Raw genomic sequence first — 17,934 nt, 5'->3', positions numbered from 1 at the left:
GAGCCACCATGAGGCGATCACGAGGGCCCTAGAGAGGAGCCACCGTGAGGAGACCACGAGGGCCCCAGAGAGGAGCCACCGTGAGGAGACCACGAGGGCCCCAGAGAGGAGCCACCGTGAGGAGACCACGAGGGCCCCAGAGAGGAGCCACACTGGACTTTGGTTGGAATGCACAAAATACAAACCAGTTTTATTTGTTTTTTACAAAAGTTTAGAAAAGGTTACAAAAATGAATAATAATAATGAAATAATTAATCATACAAAATCTCAAATGTACCAAGTTCTCAAAAAGCCTAAATAGCAAATAGCAAAATAAGGCTAATATGTGATTATGAGTTGTGAGAAACAAAAATAACACTCTCAGACATCTGCAAGTTATGAATATTTATTGATCAAATTGTTTTCCATTATGACATGACAGATTCACAAAAGCATTTCTTCCACCTGTAATGTGGCAGCAGTGTGTGACACACTTTAAGGTTACAGCTATCTCACCATAAGCCCACTTCAAAAGCCGATCGTTTCATAACATTGATATAAAAGCTCAAATAAAGTAACATTTCGCTGGTCTCTTATGAATATCTGCCACTTCATTTAGATGGAGTAATGATTCACATTGCTGACAAACTATACAAATGTAATGACAGAGTCTGACCTATGTGGTTACTGTAGAGTGGGTTAATATATAGTCATAGATTGATCCTTTCATTTCTTTCTTTCCAATTCACAGCTTTGTCTTCCATGAGTCTTAAAGGCAATGTTGAATGCACGGTGGTGATAGGTAGTTCAGTTGTCATAGTTTGTTTTTTATATAAAACATGGACTGCACTTTTTCTGTATGAGTTACCAGAATGAGGTGAGCCTTGACCACAGTAATGCAGACGTCTCAGTGAAGTGGGATGGAAGCCCAACAGAGACAGAAGCATGCATTGGTGTGGACATGACCTCAGGCTGCTCTGTCAGCCAACACTTTGTAAGACTGTCTCTCACAACATCCTGGTACATTCCAAAGCATTAGCATCATGAGATGATCACCAGTCCTAACCCTTCCTGTGTACAGGTGCCTGCCAGATGACGGTTGGTGGCCACAGCACACAGCTGTAGAGTCAACACTGTGAGACGTTACGCATCAAACTCAGCGTGATCACTTTGTCCCAAACTGACAAAATGAGCATCAATCAAAAGTTTAGCGTGAACAATCTGGCTGCAGCACAATCGTCATCACAATGTAACGCATAGCGGCAAATCTGCTTCAGAAAGTTGATGTAGGCAAACAAGGCAAAGCATACTGTGTATGAATTAAAAATAACTGAGGAAATATTCATTTGTATTATTGGTGAATATCCCTGCATGTAATCTAACCCTACAGGCTAGGCGGCCTGTTGCCTATAACTGTACTAAATAGCACGCATCATCTCATAATAGAAATCTTTCTCTCTTTCTTTTTACCTCGAGTGCATTAATGCTAACACAAAGTATTTTACTGTTGATTTAGATTCTTGTATTTATGAAAATTCCCTTTAATAAGACAAACATAACTTCTACTTTCAGAATCATTTATATCTCTTTTGGGTAGATTGTGTCTATCATAACGCAGACTGTCTTGGCATCTATCAGTAGACACTAGAAGTAAGAACGTAGCTCAGCTTATGAGTTATGAGTTGTACGGTGGGCAGAGAAAACGTGTTGCATCACAGAGATCAGGTGGCAGAATACCTGCGCTTCAGTTAGTCTGTGACATCACTGGTCCCTTGGTACCTGTGTTCAACCCAGCCGGCAAAACAAAAAGTTATCATTGTATGTTTTTGCAAACCACAGGATACATTGAGTCTGTATGTTTCTGAACCACCTCACATGTTAATGCACCATGTTAGAGCCGTGAAGATGAGACGACTTTTGTCTCGCTTGTAATTCATAAGTCCGATTCATTCACGTGTTTGCGTTAGCTGATGGATAGTTGTTAGCTAACGTGAGCTAAACTGCAATTGCTGGAATTAAACAGCTGAAGTGCAGTTATTCTTCTTCTGGTGTTTTCCACCTCCCTCTGGACAGGAGGACGGACGGAGCTGAGTTGCATGTTGGAGAGAAAGTGAAGACGGATGTAATCAGATGTGTATCCGTGGATAAGTTTGAATGAAAGTGCCCATATAAGTGTACATATCACCTGGATATTATCTGGGTATAAATGTGACCTATTTCTTAACAGTGTCGAAGCTTAAAAATGCCTCAAAGTTATTTAACTCAAGATACATCCAGTTAGTCTGTCACAGAACATGTAAGCAGAAAGGCTTGTATTCTACTTCTCCTGTTAATATCAATAGGGCTAAGAGAAGTTGAGTAATGCAAGCTAAGGAAAGACTGCATGTGGAGGACAATGGGAGTAATATGGATAAGAATAGGCAAAGGGGGCAAGGAAGCCACGAAGATGAAGCGGGGCTTATTTGAAGGAGGCGCGGACCTGGCGGCCTTTCAGAGCCTGACAGGGCCGGTAGTTGTCCACCATGCAACATGGAGCTTCTCCGTCTCCAGTGAAGAGGAGGCTGCGGAACTTGGCCATCTTATGAGGAAGGAGAGACAAAGAGAAAGAGGATTAAGGTAAAAGCTTTCCATGGACTAAGTCCCAGTAGCAGACATTGAAAAGGCTTCCATTAAGTGAAGCATCACGTGTGTTTCTAACACGTATAACTCCATCACCACTGAGAGCACAGGAGAACTACCAGTGGGAGCAGATGCTTGGGACGCATTCGTGCACGAGGAGCAGAAACGCTGCTTCGTGAGGACGCTGTTCTGTTCACGTGCATGAACGAAGTTTTGATGCGCACGAGTTTAGAGTCGAATGAAACTCCTACGAAAGGCTCTGTGCCGGTACATTCCTGCTGTTTGTCACGTTAAGTTAACGTTACTGTTTGTTAGTCATATCTTGTTGAGCTCTGAACAATCAGAATCAGAAGCGTATATTTGCTGTGGTATGTTGCACATACAAGGAAGTTGACATGGCGGGTGGTGCATAACATTAACAATCAACACAGTGCAAAAAGTAGAAACATATTGAAATTTACAGTAAAATGTAAAAGAAAGTGCACAAACAAACAACACTGGCATGAGCCATGTGTTGTGTTTACTGCCATTGAAGAGGAACACATGATCTCCCATCGTGTTGCTTCGCAGCCGGGCCGACAATCAGCCTCTGCTCTGCTTTTATACTTTTATATCTTACACTGCTTTTATTGCAGAATTTGTGATTAAGTGTAGAGCGCAAAGAAACAGATGTCCAACACCTGCTGTTCAATCAGAAAAACATATTTCTGTGGCTGCAGAATCATTTCTCTGATGTAAATGGACATGGAGCGTGTGTTGCTTAGGAAGGAGAATGATGACACGTTCCCATGAGCTCTCGTATCCTCAAGTGGCTCAATCATAACAAACAGGTTGGCAATACAGTGGCGTTCCCTCCACTGCTGCCCAGTCGCTACAGGACTGATGCAAACATGCCTGGATCATGTTAGAGGGCACATCTCTTGAAGAACACAGTATCTGGAGTGCACCAACACACAAACTGTGAAATAAGACGACCCAGTCAGCTTTTTGAGAACTACGTTTGCAAAGGTTCACCATATTTTTCTCGCAAGTTTATTGGAGCAGGCTGGGCTTTGTGTGAAGGGCTCTTAAAGACACAGGCGCTTCAGACAGAGGGTGAATACAGGTGTCTTCAGACAGACTGGCTGAAAAAAACAATTTGTTATTTGAACATTGAAGCGTGTAAACATGTTCTAGTAGAAACCCCAAATACAAATATGAAGCTGAAAATGAACATGATGTGTCCCCTTTAAATAAGACATGTGGAATTGAATGCAATAATCTGTCTTTGATCCGGTGTTGGTACAGCCTCACAATCTCCAGCCGTGGTTGTTATCTAGCATGTGCACATGGTGGTGCAGAAGACAGCCTGCTGACGCTGAAGATCGTCCCATATCGGACATAGCACCATTAATATGTGGAAGGAAATGATCCCACACTTGAAACAGCCCTCTGCAAATCAAGCCAAGTCAATAAGCTACTGGTAACAAGTGCACATCTTAAGGGGAATGGTGAGATGAAAACATCGTGTGTTTGTGTGAAGTGACTAGAGCAGCAGTGCGGCGTAAACAACAACTCCTCAGGGAGCATTTGGCCTTTAGCTGGTGAGGCCGGATGAACTGTCCCTCAGCAGGCTCACTGTCCTCCTCCTCCTCCTCCTCCTCCTCCTTCTTCTTCTGCTCCTTCTTCTTCTTCTTCTTCTTCTTCTTCTTCTTCTTCTTCTTCTTCTTCTTCTTCTTCTTCTTCTTCTTCTTCACATAAGCACATCTCATAGATGCACATATATCATTTATCTAGGGAGGTACAACCTTTAGCCAGAAAGGTCCTTGTGTGTTTGATGTCACATGAAGTTGTGGGGCGTTACTCATGTTCAAGAGGTAGAGTGCAAACTGCTGAGTGGAGATACAGGCAGTCAGAGTAATCAAAGTGTAACACAAGGCCCCTGAGGGGACAGACCCACCCTGCTCTAAAGCATGATATGACTTCCAACAGTCTTGATCTTTACAATGTTTGGACCAACATTCTGCCTCCTTGAACCATGTACCACGTAGCAAATCAACGTCTTGAGTGCGTATGAGGCTATTTGAAAGTATGTCAATTGAGGAAATAGCTTCTTCTCTTTATTCTGCAGTGGTTGACTGGCTCTTTCTTTTAATCGCTCACACTTCCTGAGGCTTGACACTTCATGCCCTGTATTGTCTCACTTTAAGTTAAACTCTTTTAGCTTCGCACTGAGCATCCAGCAGCAGTCTCCCCAGACGACATGATGAAAAAGCCAACCCCCATCCCAGCAGGTAGCCAAGAGATTGTCTGTGTTTAGCATTTCCACAAATACACACAGGATATTGTGTGTACGTTCACGCACATAGACACATGTACTTTATACTTCCACTAAAGCACCCGGAGCCATATGACCTTCCTATATTTAAATCACATCTAAGGTGTATCTTCATCTTAATCCTAAATTAACTTCATTGAACTATTTATGTTCACATTAACCTGCACATTTGTTTGATGATTGAGGCTTTTCTTTCTTAATTTCTTTCCTTATTATTGTATTTATTTATGTCATTTATGTACTGATTCATCCTATAGAAGCCAGCTTTAGTCCTCCATACAGATTTGCAGATGCGTCGCATTCAATTCTCAGAACGTATTCAACCAAACCTCAGAAGGAATGAAGGATGGCCATCGTGCACAATTACTGTAGTTGAATGCAAGTATATCAATGCTCAAAATGTGTAACTTGACAGGTGATATAACTCATTTAGATGTTGTGAAGGTAAAGCGAGAGAGTATATGAAGCAAAGTTCAGTACTTGTGCAGGGCTGACACTGATTGGCTCCTTGAGGACGATCCAGGTGACACTTTCCAACAGAGGAGGCGTGGTCAGAGAGCCATCATAGGTCCAATAATCCAGAGAACCAGGAAGAAGAGTCTTTGAGTCAAAGTTAGAAAAGGTGGTCTGCTTTCCCTGTAGGTGTCAAGAAGCAAAGGATGGGAAAGAAGGAGCGAGAGAGGGAAGCCATGTTACACCTCGTTCATCTTGACTTGTTGTTATTCTCCCTAGCATATCATTTGCTGTACATTGACAGTATTGGCACATTTGTCCTTACCTTGGTCTGAACAGCATCCAAGGCATCCAGAACTTTCTGAAGCCTGGGGTTGGCAGCACCAATCTGGAGCACAACACAGACACACATAATTATATACACAATTATAATACTCAAATACAGCGTTCATTATTCTGCTTATCTCTTTACCGTGTCCTTAACAGGGAATGAATACTTAAAGTATGTTTCCACCCCTAGTCTGGAGTGCAGTCACAGACTGATGGTTTCTCAGTGATGAATCACTGGCGACTCACCTTGAGAAAGACCCCGACCACTGCAAGTCCATCGGGCTGGCTGGCTGCCCCTCCAAAGCTGGGGTACTTAGTGTTCCAGTGCACCAGGTGAAGCTAACAAGAAAAGAGAAGTTAGACTTTTAAGCAGTCAGCAACCTTCGGTTCTGAAAAGTGAAGCCGATGCGGAAGTGTCTTAGATTTGCATTCTCTCTAGTGTCCACCAGGGGGCGACTCCTCTGGTTGTATAGAAGTCTATGAGAAAATGACTCTACTTCTCTCTTGATTTATTACCTCAGTAAACATTGTAAACATGAGTTTATGTCTCAATCTCTAGTTTCAAGTCTTCTTCAATACAGCATGATGTTCATTTAGTACATTATGGTCCGTTTAGAGTCACACAGACCATAAAGCAGGGGCTGCTTTAGGGCGGGGCTACACGGTGATTGACAGGTCTCTACCAGAGACATATACTGTGTCCCTACGGCACTCCTCCGCATTCCAAATATGGTCACTTGTGTTCACTGGTTGCAAAAAGCCAAGATGGCGACGGCCAAAATGTCGAACTCCATGCTTAAAAAAACCGCAGTCCACAAACTATGAGTAATGACGACTATGTCCACTTCCTATCGACAGTCTATGCTTTTAAGGCACAGGCCACAGTGTGTTCTCTCAACCCGTTCTAACTCCCAACTCGTCACATACGGACTCTTGGTCAGGACCACTTAGGTTTAGGCAACAAAAGGATCATTATTTGGGTTATGGCCAGCAAGTTTGTAACTTCAGTAACGTGGCCTATGTTACGTAAGTTAAGTGCTTTTCGCAATGTACTAACACAAGTCATGTGTTTGTACATTTGTTACGTAACTTCAGTTATGTGGCCTGTTACGTAAGTGCTTTTCTGTGAAATACTTACGTTACTTAAAATAAGTCAACGTTGACTTCTGGTTTCAAATGGGACACGGAAAATGGTCTCCTTGGTGAAAGTCTGGGTTTAAGTACATTTGTTACATAACTTCAATTATGTGTCTTACGTTACATATGTGATTTAGGTTCAGTGACATTTTCTGAAAGGTGCAAAAACGTGGGAGAGAATAGAGTGGGAGGAGCATCTGTAATAATTTAGGACTTTATCTGACCAATTTCCTTGCTCCTAAATGCCCCATAATGGCAGAGCCACGGTCAGGATTGTAGACATGCTGAGGTCATGAGTTTTAGTTTTTATGTATTGATCTGTAAATTCTGTCCCTACTTAAAAAATAAATGCAATGCTGTTAAAACCCTTTTCACACTACAGAGTTATGTATTAATTTACTTGTTTATCGACCTACAAATAGTTAAATTTGAATATCTTGGGACCAATGTTCCCTCTAAGCTGCGCGCTTGAGCAATCGCGCACTGCTCGCACATTCTCAGCGCACAAGAAAATCTATGCAGCGCATAAAATAAAATTCAACATAAACGTATTAATTAATATCTAATATTAGTCCTAATCTTATCTAATCAATTAAACCAATAATAATAATAATAATAATAATAATAATAATTTTGTTTTCTGTACTATTTTGCAACGTAACTCAGTGAGTGACAGGTGTCCAGCCAATGATACGATTCGGTTCACTTACGCTACGCAGCCAATCATAGCATTGACACTATTGCCCTGCCCATTCGCGCCGTGCAGGTTAGCTAGCTAACAACAGTGCGGCGGAGTTACGAGACGCAAACGCTAACCCCTTATCATGGCGAAACGAACGGGCAGCGACATAAAGTCAAAGCAAGAAGCAGACGAAGCCATCAACCTGGACAAAGTGTACAACCATTGGAGAAGTGAGAAGGACAGACGTGAAAAATAAGGTAAAATTTAAGTCAGATTTGTGCATATTCTAGTGACATTTATTAAGATTTTTTACTTATGGATATTAATCATTAAATTATGTTACTACTAGATAATTTATGGGTAGTAGAAATGATAATAAAAAACTGAGTAATTACATATTTTACAGACAGAGTTACAGGAATTTACACTGTATCACAAGCTACAGCACACGTCATTGTGCAAAATGTGAATGTTTTAATGTGAACAAAATGTTATGTCTGAAAGGTGTATATGTATCATTTCTTCCAGAACAGGACCCTCACACAGGCCACAACAGGACCTCACACAGGCCAAAGCAAGACTCTTCCCATGGCCAAGCAGGACTCTCACATAAAACATACTACACATCTCATGAACAACAAGATTTTTGTCTTTTTCCTTTAAAGTTTGTCAAATCACTTATATTAAAAGTAAACTAGTGAAAATTGCTGCTGTAATTTGATTCTTTTAATAAGCCATGTAACTTGCTATGATCCAAGGTTTTGAACAGGTGTGATACTGGTGTGTGGCCACAGCGTGCACATCTGATGTTGCTCACAGTGGTCCTCAGTGTGCTCAGGGAGCTTGTGTGTATGCCCAGACACATGAAAAATTAGAGGGAACATTGCTTGGGACTAAAGATACTGGGAATCAACCAATTAATTACCGACTAATTGTTGTATGTAAACCCAAGAAGTTCCTCAAATACAGAATGAATGACTTCAGTGTCTGTCTGCCTCCAAATCCCCTGTGATTTTGAAAAATGCTATAGATGAATTTTTTTTTAAACATAATTATCAACAGAAGTATTACTTTCATATATATTTTACCTAAGCCTCATTAAAAGGATAGGATAGTACCACCACTAACACCACAGGATGTAGCCATTCAACTCACAACATGAATTGATGGCCTGTTACTGTATGTGGTAGTTGTTAACAGAAGATCCAGTAGCCTCAGTACCTCACTTGGGAACTTGATGCCGTTGACAGTGTGTTCGGAGCCTCTGTCATCACCGGCTCCCCAGTGGAAATGAAACTGCTTCAAACGGTACGTTCCAGAAATAGGACCTCCGGTCAGGGCTGGTGGGAGCAAAACAACCGAATCATTAGAGACGCACTCAGGGAAGGACAGATTTAACACCAGCAGTGAAGTAAGTCTATGCTCCTCAGTAACCTGCACATTAGCATACAGTCAGTGTATATGTATATGATGCTATTAGTTCTACTTTACATTTGAATGCTTCTGTTCTTTCGATTTTATTTCAACTGTATAGCATTTGTTCATCAAAGTAATCATTAACCATTAAACGCAGCGAACCATGATCTGTGAAACATCACTTTCAAGACATCCTCTATCAGTGAAAAGTGATGCCCATCACTGTGATGTCCAACTGAGGGGGTACTCCACTGGCATGTACATGTAAAGGTCAGTTAAGGTAATGGTTAGTACTACTCAGCCTGTGAAAACATGTCAAATATCTTTAGTGGCACTGTAGGAGCTTCCAAAATAACACTTATGCAACAAGTCATCCAACCCAGAGCACCTCATTGATTGTGTCTTCCTACCATCTATTAAGAGAACATAACTAGTTGGTTAGTTTAGGAAGTGGCTCAGGGAGTAGGTAGAGCAGGTAGTCCTTTCAGACACTGTACCCCAAGCTGCTCCCTGTGTGCTTTACAGCAGCCCACTGCATGGTTTAAACGCAGTCAAATTTCATGTATGAATGGGCAACTTTTTATGCAAACATTGAAACAAAAGAAAGAACAGAAAATAACAGAAATTCATATTGACATACACTGTTGGATGGATGTTGGATAAACAGCGTCAGTGCAACAGGGTGAAGTGGTGCCAATGTCCTGTTGGCCTCCAGATACGCTCTTATCTGCCACAGTACATCCAGCAGGGTGGAGGCACAAACCAGACAGACAGATAAAGTGTACTGCTGTAATGCTGTAATACTGTAATACTGTAACACTAACACTGTAATACTGTAATACTGTAACACTGTAACAATGTAACACTAACACTGTAATACTGTAATACTGTAACACTGTAACAATGTAACACTAACACTGTACTACTGTAATACTGTAATACTGTAACACTGTAACAATGTAACACTAACACTGTAATACTGTAATACTGTAATACTTTTAACACTGTAATACTGTAATAATGTAACACTGTAACACTAACACTGTAATACTGTAATACTGTAACACTGAAACACTAACACTAATACTGTAATATTGTAAGACTGTAATACTGTAATACTGTAACACTGAAACACTAACACTGTAATACTGTAATATTGTAACACTGTAATACTGTAATAGTGTAATACTGTAACACTGTAATAGTGTAATACTGTAACACTGTAATACTGTAACACTGTAACACTAACACTGTAATACTGTAACAATGTAACACTAACACTGTAATACTGTAACACTGTAACACTGTAACACTGTAATACTGTAACACTGTAACACTGTAATACTGTAACACTGTAATACTGTAGCACTAACACTGTAATACTGTAATACTGTAACACTGTAACACTAACACTGTAACACTGTAATACTGTAACACTGTAATAGTGTAATACTGTAACACTAACACTGTAATACTGTAATAATGTAATAGTTTAATAATGTAATACTGTAACACTGTAACACTAATACTGTAATAATGTAACACTGTAATACTGTAATACTGTAACACTGAAACACTAACACTGTAATACTGTAACACTGTAATAGTGTAATACTGTAATACTGTAACACTGAAACACTAACACTGTAATACTGTAATACTGTAATACTGTAACACTAACACTGTAATACTGTCACACTGGAATACTGTAATACTGTAATACTGCAACACTGTAATAGTGTAACACTGTAATACTGTAACACTGAAACACTAACACTGTAATACTGTAACACTGTAACACTGTAATAGTGTAATACTGTAATACTGTAACACTGAAACACTAACACTGTAATACTGTAATACTGTAATACTGTAACACTAACACTGTAATACTGTCACACTGGAATACTGTAATACTGTAATACTGCAACACTGTAATAGTGTAACACTGTAATACTGTAATACTGTAACACTAACAGTGTAATACTGTAACACTAACACTGTAATACTGTAATACTGTAACACTAACACTGTAATACTGTAACACTAACACTGTAATACTGTAATACTGTAACACTGAAACACTGTAATACTGTAATACTGTAACACTCTAATACTGTAATAGTGTAATACTGTAACACTGTAATATTGTAATACTGTAATACTGTAACACTGTAATACTGTAATACTGTAATACTGTAACACTGTAACAGTGTAATAGTGTAATACTGTAATACTGTAATACTGTAACACTGAAACACTAACACTGTAATACTGTAACACTGTAACACTGTAATAGTGTAATACTGTAATACTGTAACACTGAAACACTAACACTGTAATACTGTAATACTGTAACACTAACACTGTAATACTGTAATACTGTAATAGTGTAATACTGTAACACTGTAATAGTGTAATACTGTAACACTGTAATAGTGTAATACTGTAATACTGTAACACTAACACTGTAATACTGTAATACTGTAACACTGTAATATTGTAATACTGTAATACTGTAACACTGTAATACTGTAATACTGTAATAGTGTAATACTGTAATACTGTAACACTGTAATAGTGTAATACTGTAACACTGTAATACTGTAATACTGTAACACTGAAACACTAACACTGTAATACTGTAACACTGTAATACTGTAACACTGAAACACTAACACTGTAATACTGTACTACTGTAATACTGTAACACTAACACTGTAATACTGTAACACTGTAATACTGTAATAGTGTAATATTGTAACACTGTAATAGTGTAACACTGTAATACTGTAATAATGTAACACTAACACTGTAATACTGTAATACTGTAACACTGAAACACTGTAATACTGTAATACTGTAACACTGTAATACTGTAATAGTGTAATACTGTAACACTGTAATACTGTAATAGTGTAATACTGTAACACTGTAATATTGTAATACTGTAATACTGTAATACTGTAATAGTGTAACACTGTAATACTGTAATACTGTAAGACTGAAACACAGTAATACTGTAACACTGTAATACTGTAACACTGTAATACTGTAATAGTGTAATACTGTAACACTGTAATATTGTAATACTGTAATACTATAATACTGTAATACTGTAACACTGTAATACTGTAACACTGTAATACTGTAATACTGTAAGACTGAAACACTGTAATACTGTAACACTGTAATACTGTAATACTGTAACACTGTAATAGTGTAATACTGTAATACTGTAATACTGTAACACTAACACTGTAATACTGTAATACTGTAACACTAACACTGTAATACTGTAATACTCATGGGCCGAAGAGTACATTTCATTTCCTTTTAGTGTGGTTTTACTCATCCATCCAAAGATGCAGCATTAACTAAATATCTTGTAAACAGGCTTGGGAATAGTGTTTGATTTCACTTCAAAACACATTTATTTTTAGTTTAGAGGGTATGATTGTTTGTTCATATTCATTCTTATTATTAACTAAGATCTTCCTCATTTCAGTGTTGTGGTTCATTTTGTTGAACAAAAAAAAGTGTTCAATGAAATGCGGTAATCGTATGTAAATGAGGTAAATATATGAAGTGTATATATATATAGTCTTCTCTCTGCGTGTCTATGTAACACCAGGAGCTGAGCTGTGCTTACTGGAGCTGTCTGTGTCGTCCACATAGTCCACCTGGAAGGAGTGTCCATTGTTGAGAATGCCGTTGGCGTTGGAGGGGTCATACTTGATTTTCAGTGGCTTCAGAGTGGAGTCATATTTGGCCTCCTTAGGGACAATGTTGATGGGAGACTGTCTGGGCCCATTAGCTAAAGGAAAATCTTCTCCCCATTGGTCAGGTCCTGCAAATGCATATTCCAATATTAGATATGAAATAAGTATATGTTAGTAGCAAGTGATTTGTCCTGTTCTTTTATGTTTCGTGTGTGGAGCAATTTTACGCCAACCTCTTCAAAGTTTCCCTGTAGATTTATGCTTATGTCTTTATCAGGTAGCAGTGCAGAAACAAGTATTCAGCTCATTCACATGTTGTCACAGTTGAAAACTAGCAAAGGTTCTACATTCAAAAACATCTTCCCAAGTTTACTCAGCAGTAGTGTGATATTCAGATCCTTTACTCAAAGGTAGCAATACTGTGCATCTAAAGGTAAGTATACAAAATCAGAAGAATGTACTTTAAGTATCAAAAGTAAAAGTATTCAAAATGCAGAATGGGCTATTTCAGCATGATTTTGTAGTATTGTTCCAGTCAAATTCAAGCAAACTACTTGAGTAAATCATGAATGTACCTTACAGTGAATGTAACCACTGACAGCTGGTAATAATTATATTCTTCCTTCTGTTGCTTTATTAAAAGCCGTGTTCACACCCTGCACACGATAGCTCAAAAACATATTTTCATTTAGCATTAAATTAATCAAAAAGTACATTTTGTTGTCTGTGTTGCAGCCAGTCCAGTGTTGATTCTATGGGGTAGTTCAAACTGCAGCACTTTTGAAAAGTTGAGTTTCATATACGGTTTGCAGCCAGCTGGTAGATGTTTAAGAACAACGTTTGGCTGTTTAACCAGTGCAGTTATTTTAAAATCCAAGTGTTCATTCACTACAAACCCATTTCCCCTGAAGGTGTGCGTAAGTATATGCTGTCATGTCAATTATTTAAGTTGTCACATTGTTTTTGAGGAAAGGCAACTTACTGACTGCAGCATACTCGTGTAACACGGAGGTGAGAGTTTTGAACCTGTTCGGTATATAACCTGCCCACCCGGTACACGCTGAGAGATGCTCACCGTTAACTGGTCCGTATCCCCATCCGTGAGACATGGCTGCTCCCGCTGCGTGCTGTGCTGATAACACAACACGATGATTAATGCAGGGTCAGGTCGGAACGAGGCTGATGATGGGTGATGATGATGATCTGGTGACAGACAGCCAGCTGAAAGGCTGCTGCTGCTGCTGGGCTTTATATATATGCAGGCTCACACCGGGTGGGTTTGGCTTGTCGTTCCTTCAGCGGGCCGGTCAATCAGAAGCCATCCAGAGATGCGACGGAGGCGTCCTCCTCTCCTCTCCTCTCCTCTCCTCTCCTCTCCTCTCCTCTCCTCTCCTCTCCTCTCCTCTCCTCTCCTCTCCTCTCCTCTCCTCTCCTCTCCTCCGCTTCCCTGCCGTCCACTCCCTTTGTTTCGGAGTATTTTTTTCTATTGTCTCATCCCCGAGTCTCTCCGCTCTCAGGCAGTGATGGACGCACATGCAGGTTCCGTGTTTGGAGCAGCGCCGTGTGAGGACGGTACGGTCCAGCGGATTTTAGCGCAATATCCTGAGGTCTACATTTTTCCTTTCAACTCTTGCCAGCCTTCTTTGCCCTCGGTTATCCTGCTGGGCTGCTTCATGAAGGCTGCATGCAGGGCGGCATGTGCGTGCCTGTGGATCTCTGCACGGCCGGATGGAGAACACCACCAGAAGTGTTTCATTGATTAGTATTCATTCAAGCTGTAAAAAAAAAAAGAGTTACAAACTCATACATGCTGGCCCTATGTTAATTGATGGTTTAGCATTAAAAACAAAACTGACATATATCATAACTCAAGCCAGCACAGATTATACACACTGGAGGAATCGGTGCTCTGGTGTCTGGTGTGGATAAACATCCATAAATAAATACGTTGGAATATTATAAAAGGTGCTCTTTATAAAATAAGCTGTTGCACAAAACAATAAAAGTGAGCCAATGTGATGCAGGTGTTGATGTTTCAGGATGTGTGAGGGCAGTGGAGGGCAGTGGAGACGGCACCGCTCCTATCGTTGAGATAGTAAAGGTGCTGATTATGACTTGTTGTAATAGTGAGGTACAAATGATCGGACATTTTGAAGACAAGGATCAGCTCCATGGTCTCTTTGCACCACAACACATCCAGGTTTGTTCAGAGTCACTCTGGGTTGATCGTTCCTTTCTTTGGCCCCATCTGGTGGTGGCTCTAAGAGTGTCACTGTATCTGCACACATTAAGCACATGTTTCACATGTGGGGTTTTATTAATGTCGTTACATGTGAAATAATCATGTGTGCTTGTAGTCTACATTTGAGATGTCCTGTTGTATGTATGTACTATACAGCAGGGGTGGAGGCACAAACCTGACAGACAGATAAAGTTCACTGCTGTAATAATACTATACTACTTTAATACTGTAATACTGTAATACTGTAATACTGTAATATTGTAATACTGTAATATTGTCATACTGTAATATTGTAATACTGCGCTGTTCTCAGCTGTTACAGGTGCAGAATGGATTCAAAGTCTGGAGCAGCGGCGTGTGAAGATGGTATGGTCCAGACAGTTTTAGCACAATCCTGAAGTCGACATTTTCCTTTTTTCGCCCTCTTGCCTTCACTGACTTCCGGTTATCCAGTTCCCTGGTGTACACCTGTGTACACCTTTATGAAGGCTTCATGTGGCAGGGCATGTGCTGAGCTGTGTCTCTGAAGGGCCCGACGGAGACATTCTCTCTTGAATTGTAATGCAGTAACAATACAATATTATACTGAAATACAATAGTATTTCAGTAATATTATACTGAAATAGGGCGTTCTACACCTCTCCTATTGTTGCGATATGTATTAAAGGCGCTGATTATGACTTGTTATAATCGTGATTTGCAAATTAGCTGCTAATCAGCTACATTTTAAAGACAAGGAACCATCAGCTTCTCTTTGCACCATAACACATCCCGGTTCAGAGTCGCTCTGGGTTGATCGTTCCTTTCTTTGGCCCATCTCATGGTGGCTTTAAGAGTCATTGTGCCCGGGGGCGATGCACAGAGTATCTGGCCATCTGCACACATTAAGTACATGTTCTTCACATGTGGAGGAAAAACAATTGATGAAAAACATGCAGAAAGAACACATGTTCACATTTAAGACAACCAAGATGAAAACACGTGCACTAAAACAATAGCTGACTCTTCACATTATGGATGGCCACATGTGGTTTTCAAATGTTACTGTACCGTGAAGGATTGCGTTGTGTTTATTGTATATTTTGTCATATTGTCTATTCATGTCTTATATGTAAAGTATGTCGTTGTACTACACTTGTATTGTCATGTCTTTAAACATGCAAAGTATCATCATCCAGTCTGGTACTAACTGGTATTATTGGTGTACATACATGTACACCAATAATACTAGCAGTATTAAGAAAGACATAATATTTGTCACTTGGTGTTCATCTTAATCTTTCTAATAACTCATTTAAAGCGTCACAGTCAGTCAATGCGTTTGCTGCCATCTTGTGGTCCAATCCAGTACAACTGTGACACTTCTCATCTCTGATGACCTAACATAGATTACAGGTATGAGTAGGAGTCCAGCTGTTCTTCACTCACAGATGTACAATATTCAGTTTATTGACAGACACTGATTGACTTCAACCACCAGAACATCTGGCTCTGAAGGCTTCTTGTCTTTGGCCTCGTCTTCACACGGCGAGTAGAGAATTATTTCCCTTCATCAGGACGCAGAGCTTTGATTCACCGCGCCATCTACAGGACAGAACAATACCAGCATGTTTCCACATAGCACCAGCGTCTTTTTTCAATCAATCAATTCATAATAGTCATTCGGAGGAGTATTGCTGAATGGGATGATCTGGACCACATGCTGGAGGAATTGGGGGGGGGGGGGGGGGTCTTGTTTTCCACTTTGTTATTTAATCTGGTGTGTGATGGACCTGCTGACACACAACTAATATGCAAGTCGATATAGTTTACACTTCACAATTGTATTTATTGGTTTCTTTGATAAGGGACAGTGCACATTAATAAAAACATGTCTGTAGATGCGCCAGAGTTAAAGCCGAGAGGCGATTCTTCATCTGTAGTCCAAGAGGCAGATGTTACAATTCATTCTGCTTTTAGCGAACATCTGATTTAAATAGTTTTCTCTTTTTTGTATGAATGTTGTTTTCTACCGGTTTTCACAGCAAAAAAAAAAAATCAAATTACCGGTATTTTAAAAAACACATTTCAACCTGTTCTTCAGTCATGAACACAGGAGAAAATAAATGATCTCAGACTGAGATAAGCTTTAGTTTCATACATCATACATTATAGTTGAATCGGTATTCATTTATTCATGATTCCAGCAGTTTGTATTGTCTTTATTTGCTCTGTTGCTCTGGTCTTGGTATATTTGTATCTGCTACTTGTGGCACAATGACTGAAAGCACAAACTCATGTAGCCTGTCCATTTGTTGGTACACTGTAATGAATTGCTGTCAATTTATAGTGGATTTACAACAGCAAACATACAGTTAAATATTAAATCTTCACATTTAATGCCGTCAGTTGACCAGAGCAGCAGATAACTGTAATGAATCAGTTCAGTGAGTCACTATATCATGTTGACTATAGGCTAATGTTTCTGCTACGATGACAGCACACGTTTATCACTGCTCATAGCCCACTAATCACTTGTAAGTGACAAGACGCAATCTTCTGTTGGTGAACATGACTTTGGCCAGCAGAGGCTCCTGAGCAGAGTGGAGATCAACCAAGGAGCCAAGGCAAAGCTATGCCTATCACCAGAAACGGACAGAGGCCAGTATGTTTTGTCTTCATGATGATTGAACTGTAAACATCTCAGATAATGTTTCACTTGGTCTGTTTCATTACATTAAGTTGCTCAAATTGGAGAAGCAAGCTCTGTGACGTTAGCTAGCTCGAGCTCATGTACCTGTAGCAACATTAGCTAGCTAACAGCATAGCCAGCAAAGCTAACGTTAATGAAGTTTATTTCTCTCTCTCTCTCTGGCCCTCTGTCTCTCTCTGTCTCTCTCTCTCTCTCTCTCTCTCTTTCTTGCTCTCTCTCTGAGTGGAAGGGGCGCGGAGCTGGAGGAGCGTGGTGTTGAGAGCGATAATAGCGAGTTTTCGATAATTTTCTTCACTGGGTAATGGTGTTTATGGTAGTGTAGTGTGGTGTGTAGGGTTCACGGTG

The 17,934-nt window shown here is 39.9% G+C and overlaps 1 protein-coding gene across 1 annotated transcript; it reads right to left on the bottom strand.

The window, feature by feature from the left end:
• Window positions 1-371: 371 nt before the first annotated feature.
• cahz (carbonic anhydrase) lies at window positions 372-13,870 on the bottom strand. The gene is made up of 7 exons (XM_079284666.1): window positions 13,731-13,870; window positions 12,586-12,783; window positions 8,739-8,857; window positions 5,945-6,037; window positions 5,694-5,756; window positions 5,396-5,551; window positions 372-2,557 (listed from the first exon to the last, which is right to left on the bottom strand). The coding sequence occupies exons 1-7, from the start codon at window positions 13,762-13,764 to the stop codon at window positions 2,438-2,440; spliced, it is 783 nt and encodes a 260-aa protein (XP_079140792.1). The 5' UTR covers window positions 13,765-13,870; the 3' UTR covers window positions 372-2,437.
• Between the last annotated feature and the right edge of the window lie 4,064 nt (window positions 13,871-17,934).

This window comes from Melanostigma gelatinosum (genome assembly GCF_949748355.1).
Source record: "Melanostigma gelatinosum genome assembly, chromosome: 15".
In the NCBI taxonomy this organism is placed as follows: Eukaryota; Metazoa; Chordata; class Actinopteri; order Perciformes; family Zoarcidae; genus Melanostigma; species Melanostigma gelatinosum.
Note: the sequence above shows the minus strand (reverse complement) of the source record. Positions and strands in the feature narration are given on the sequence as shown.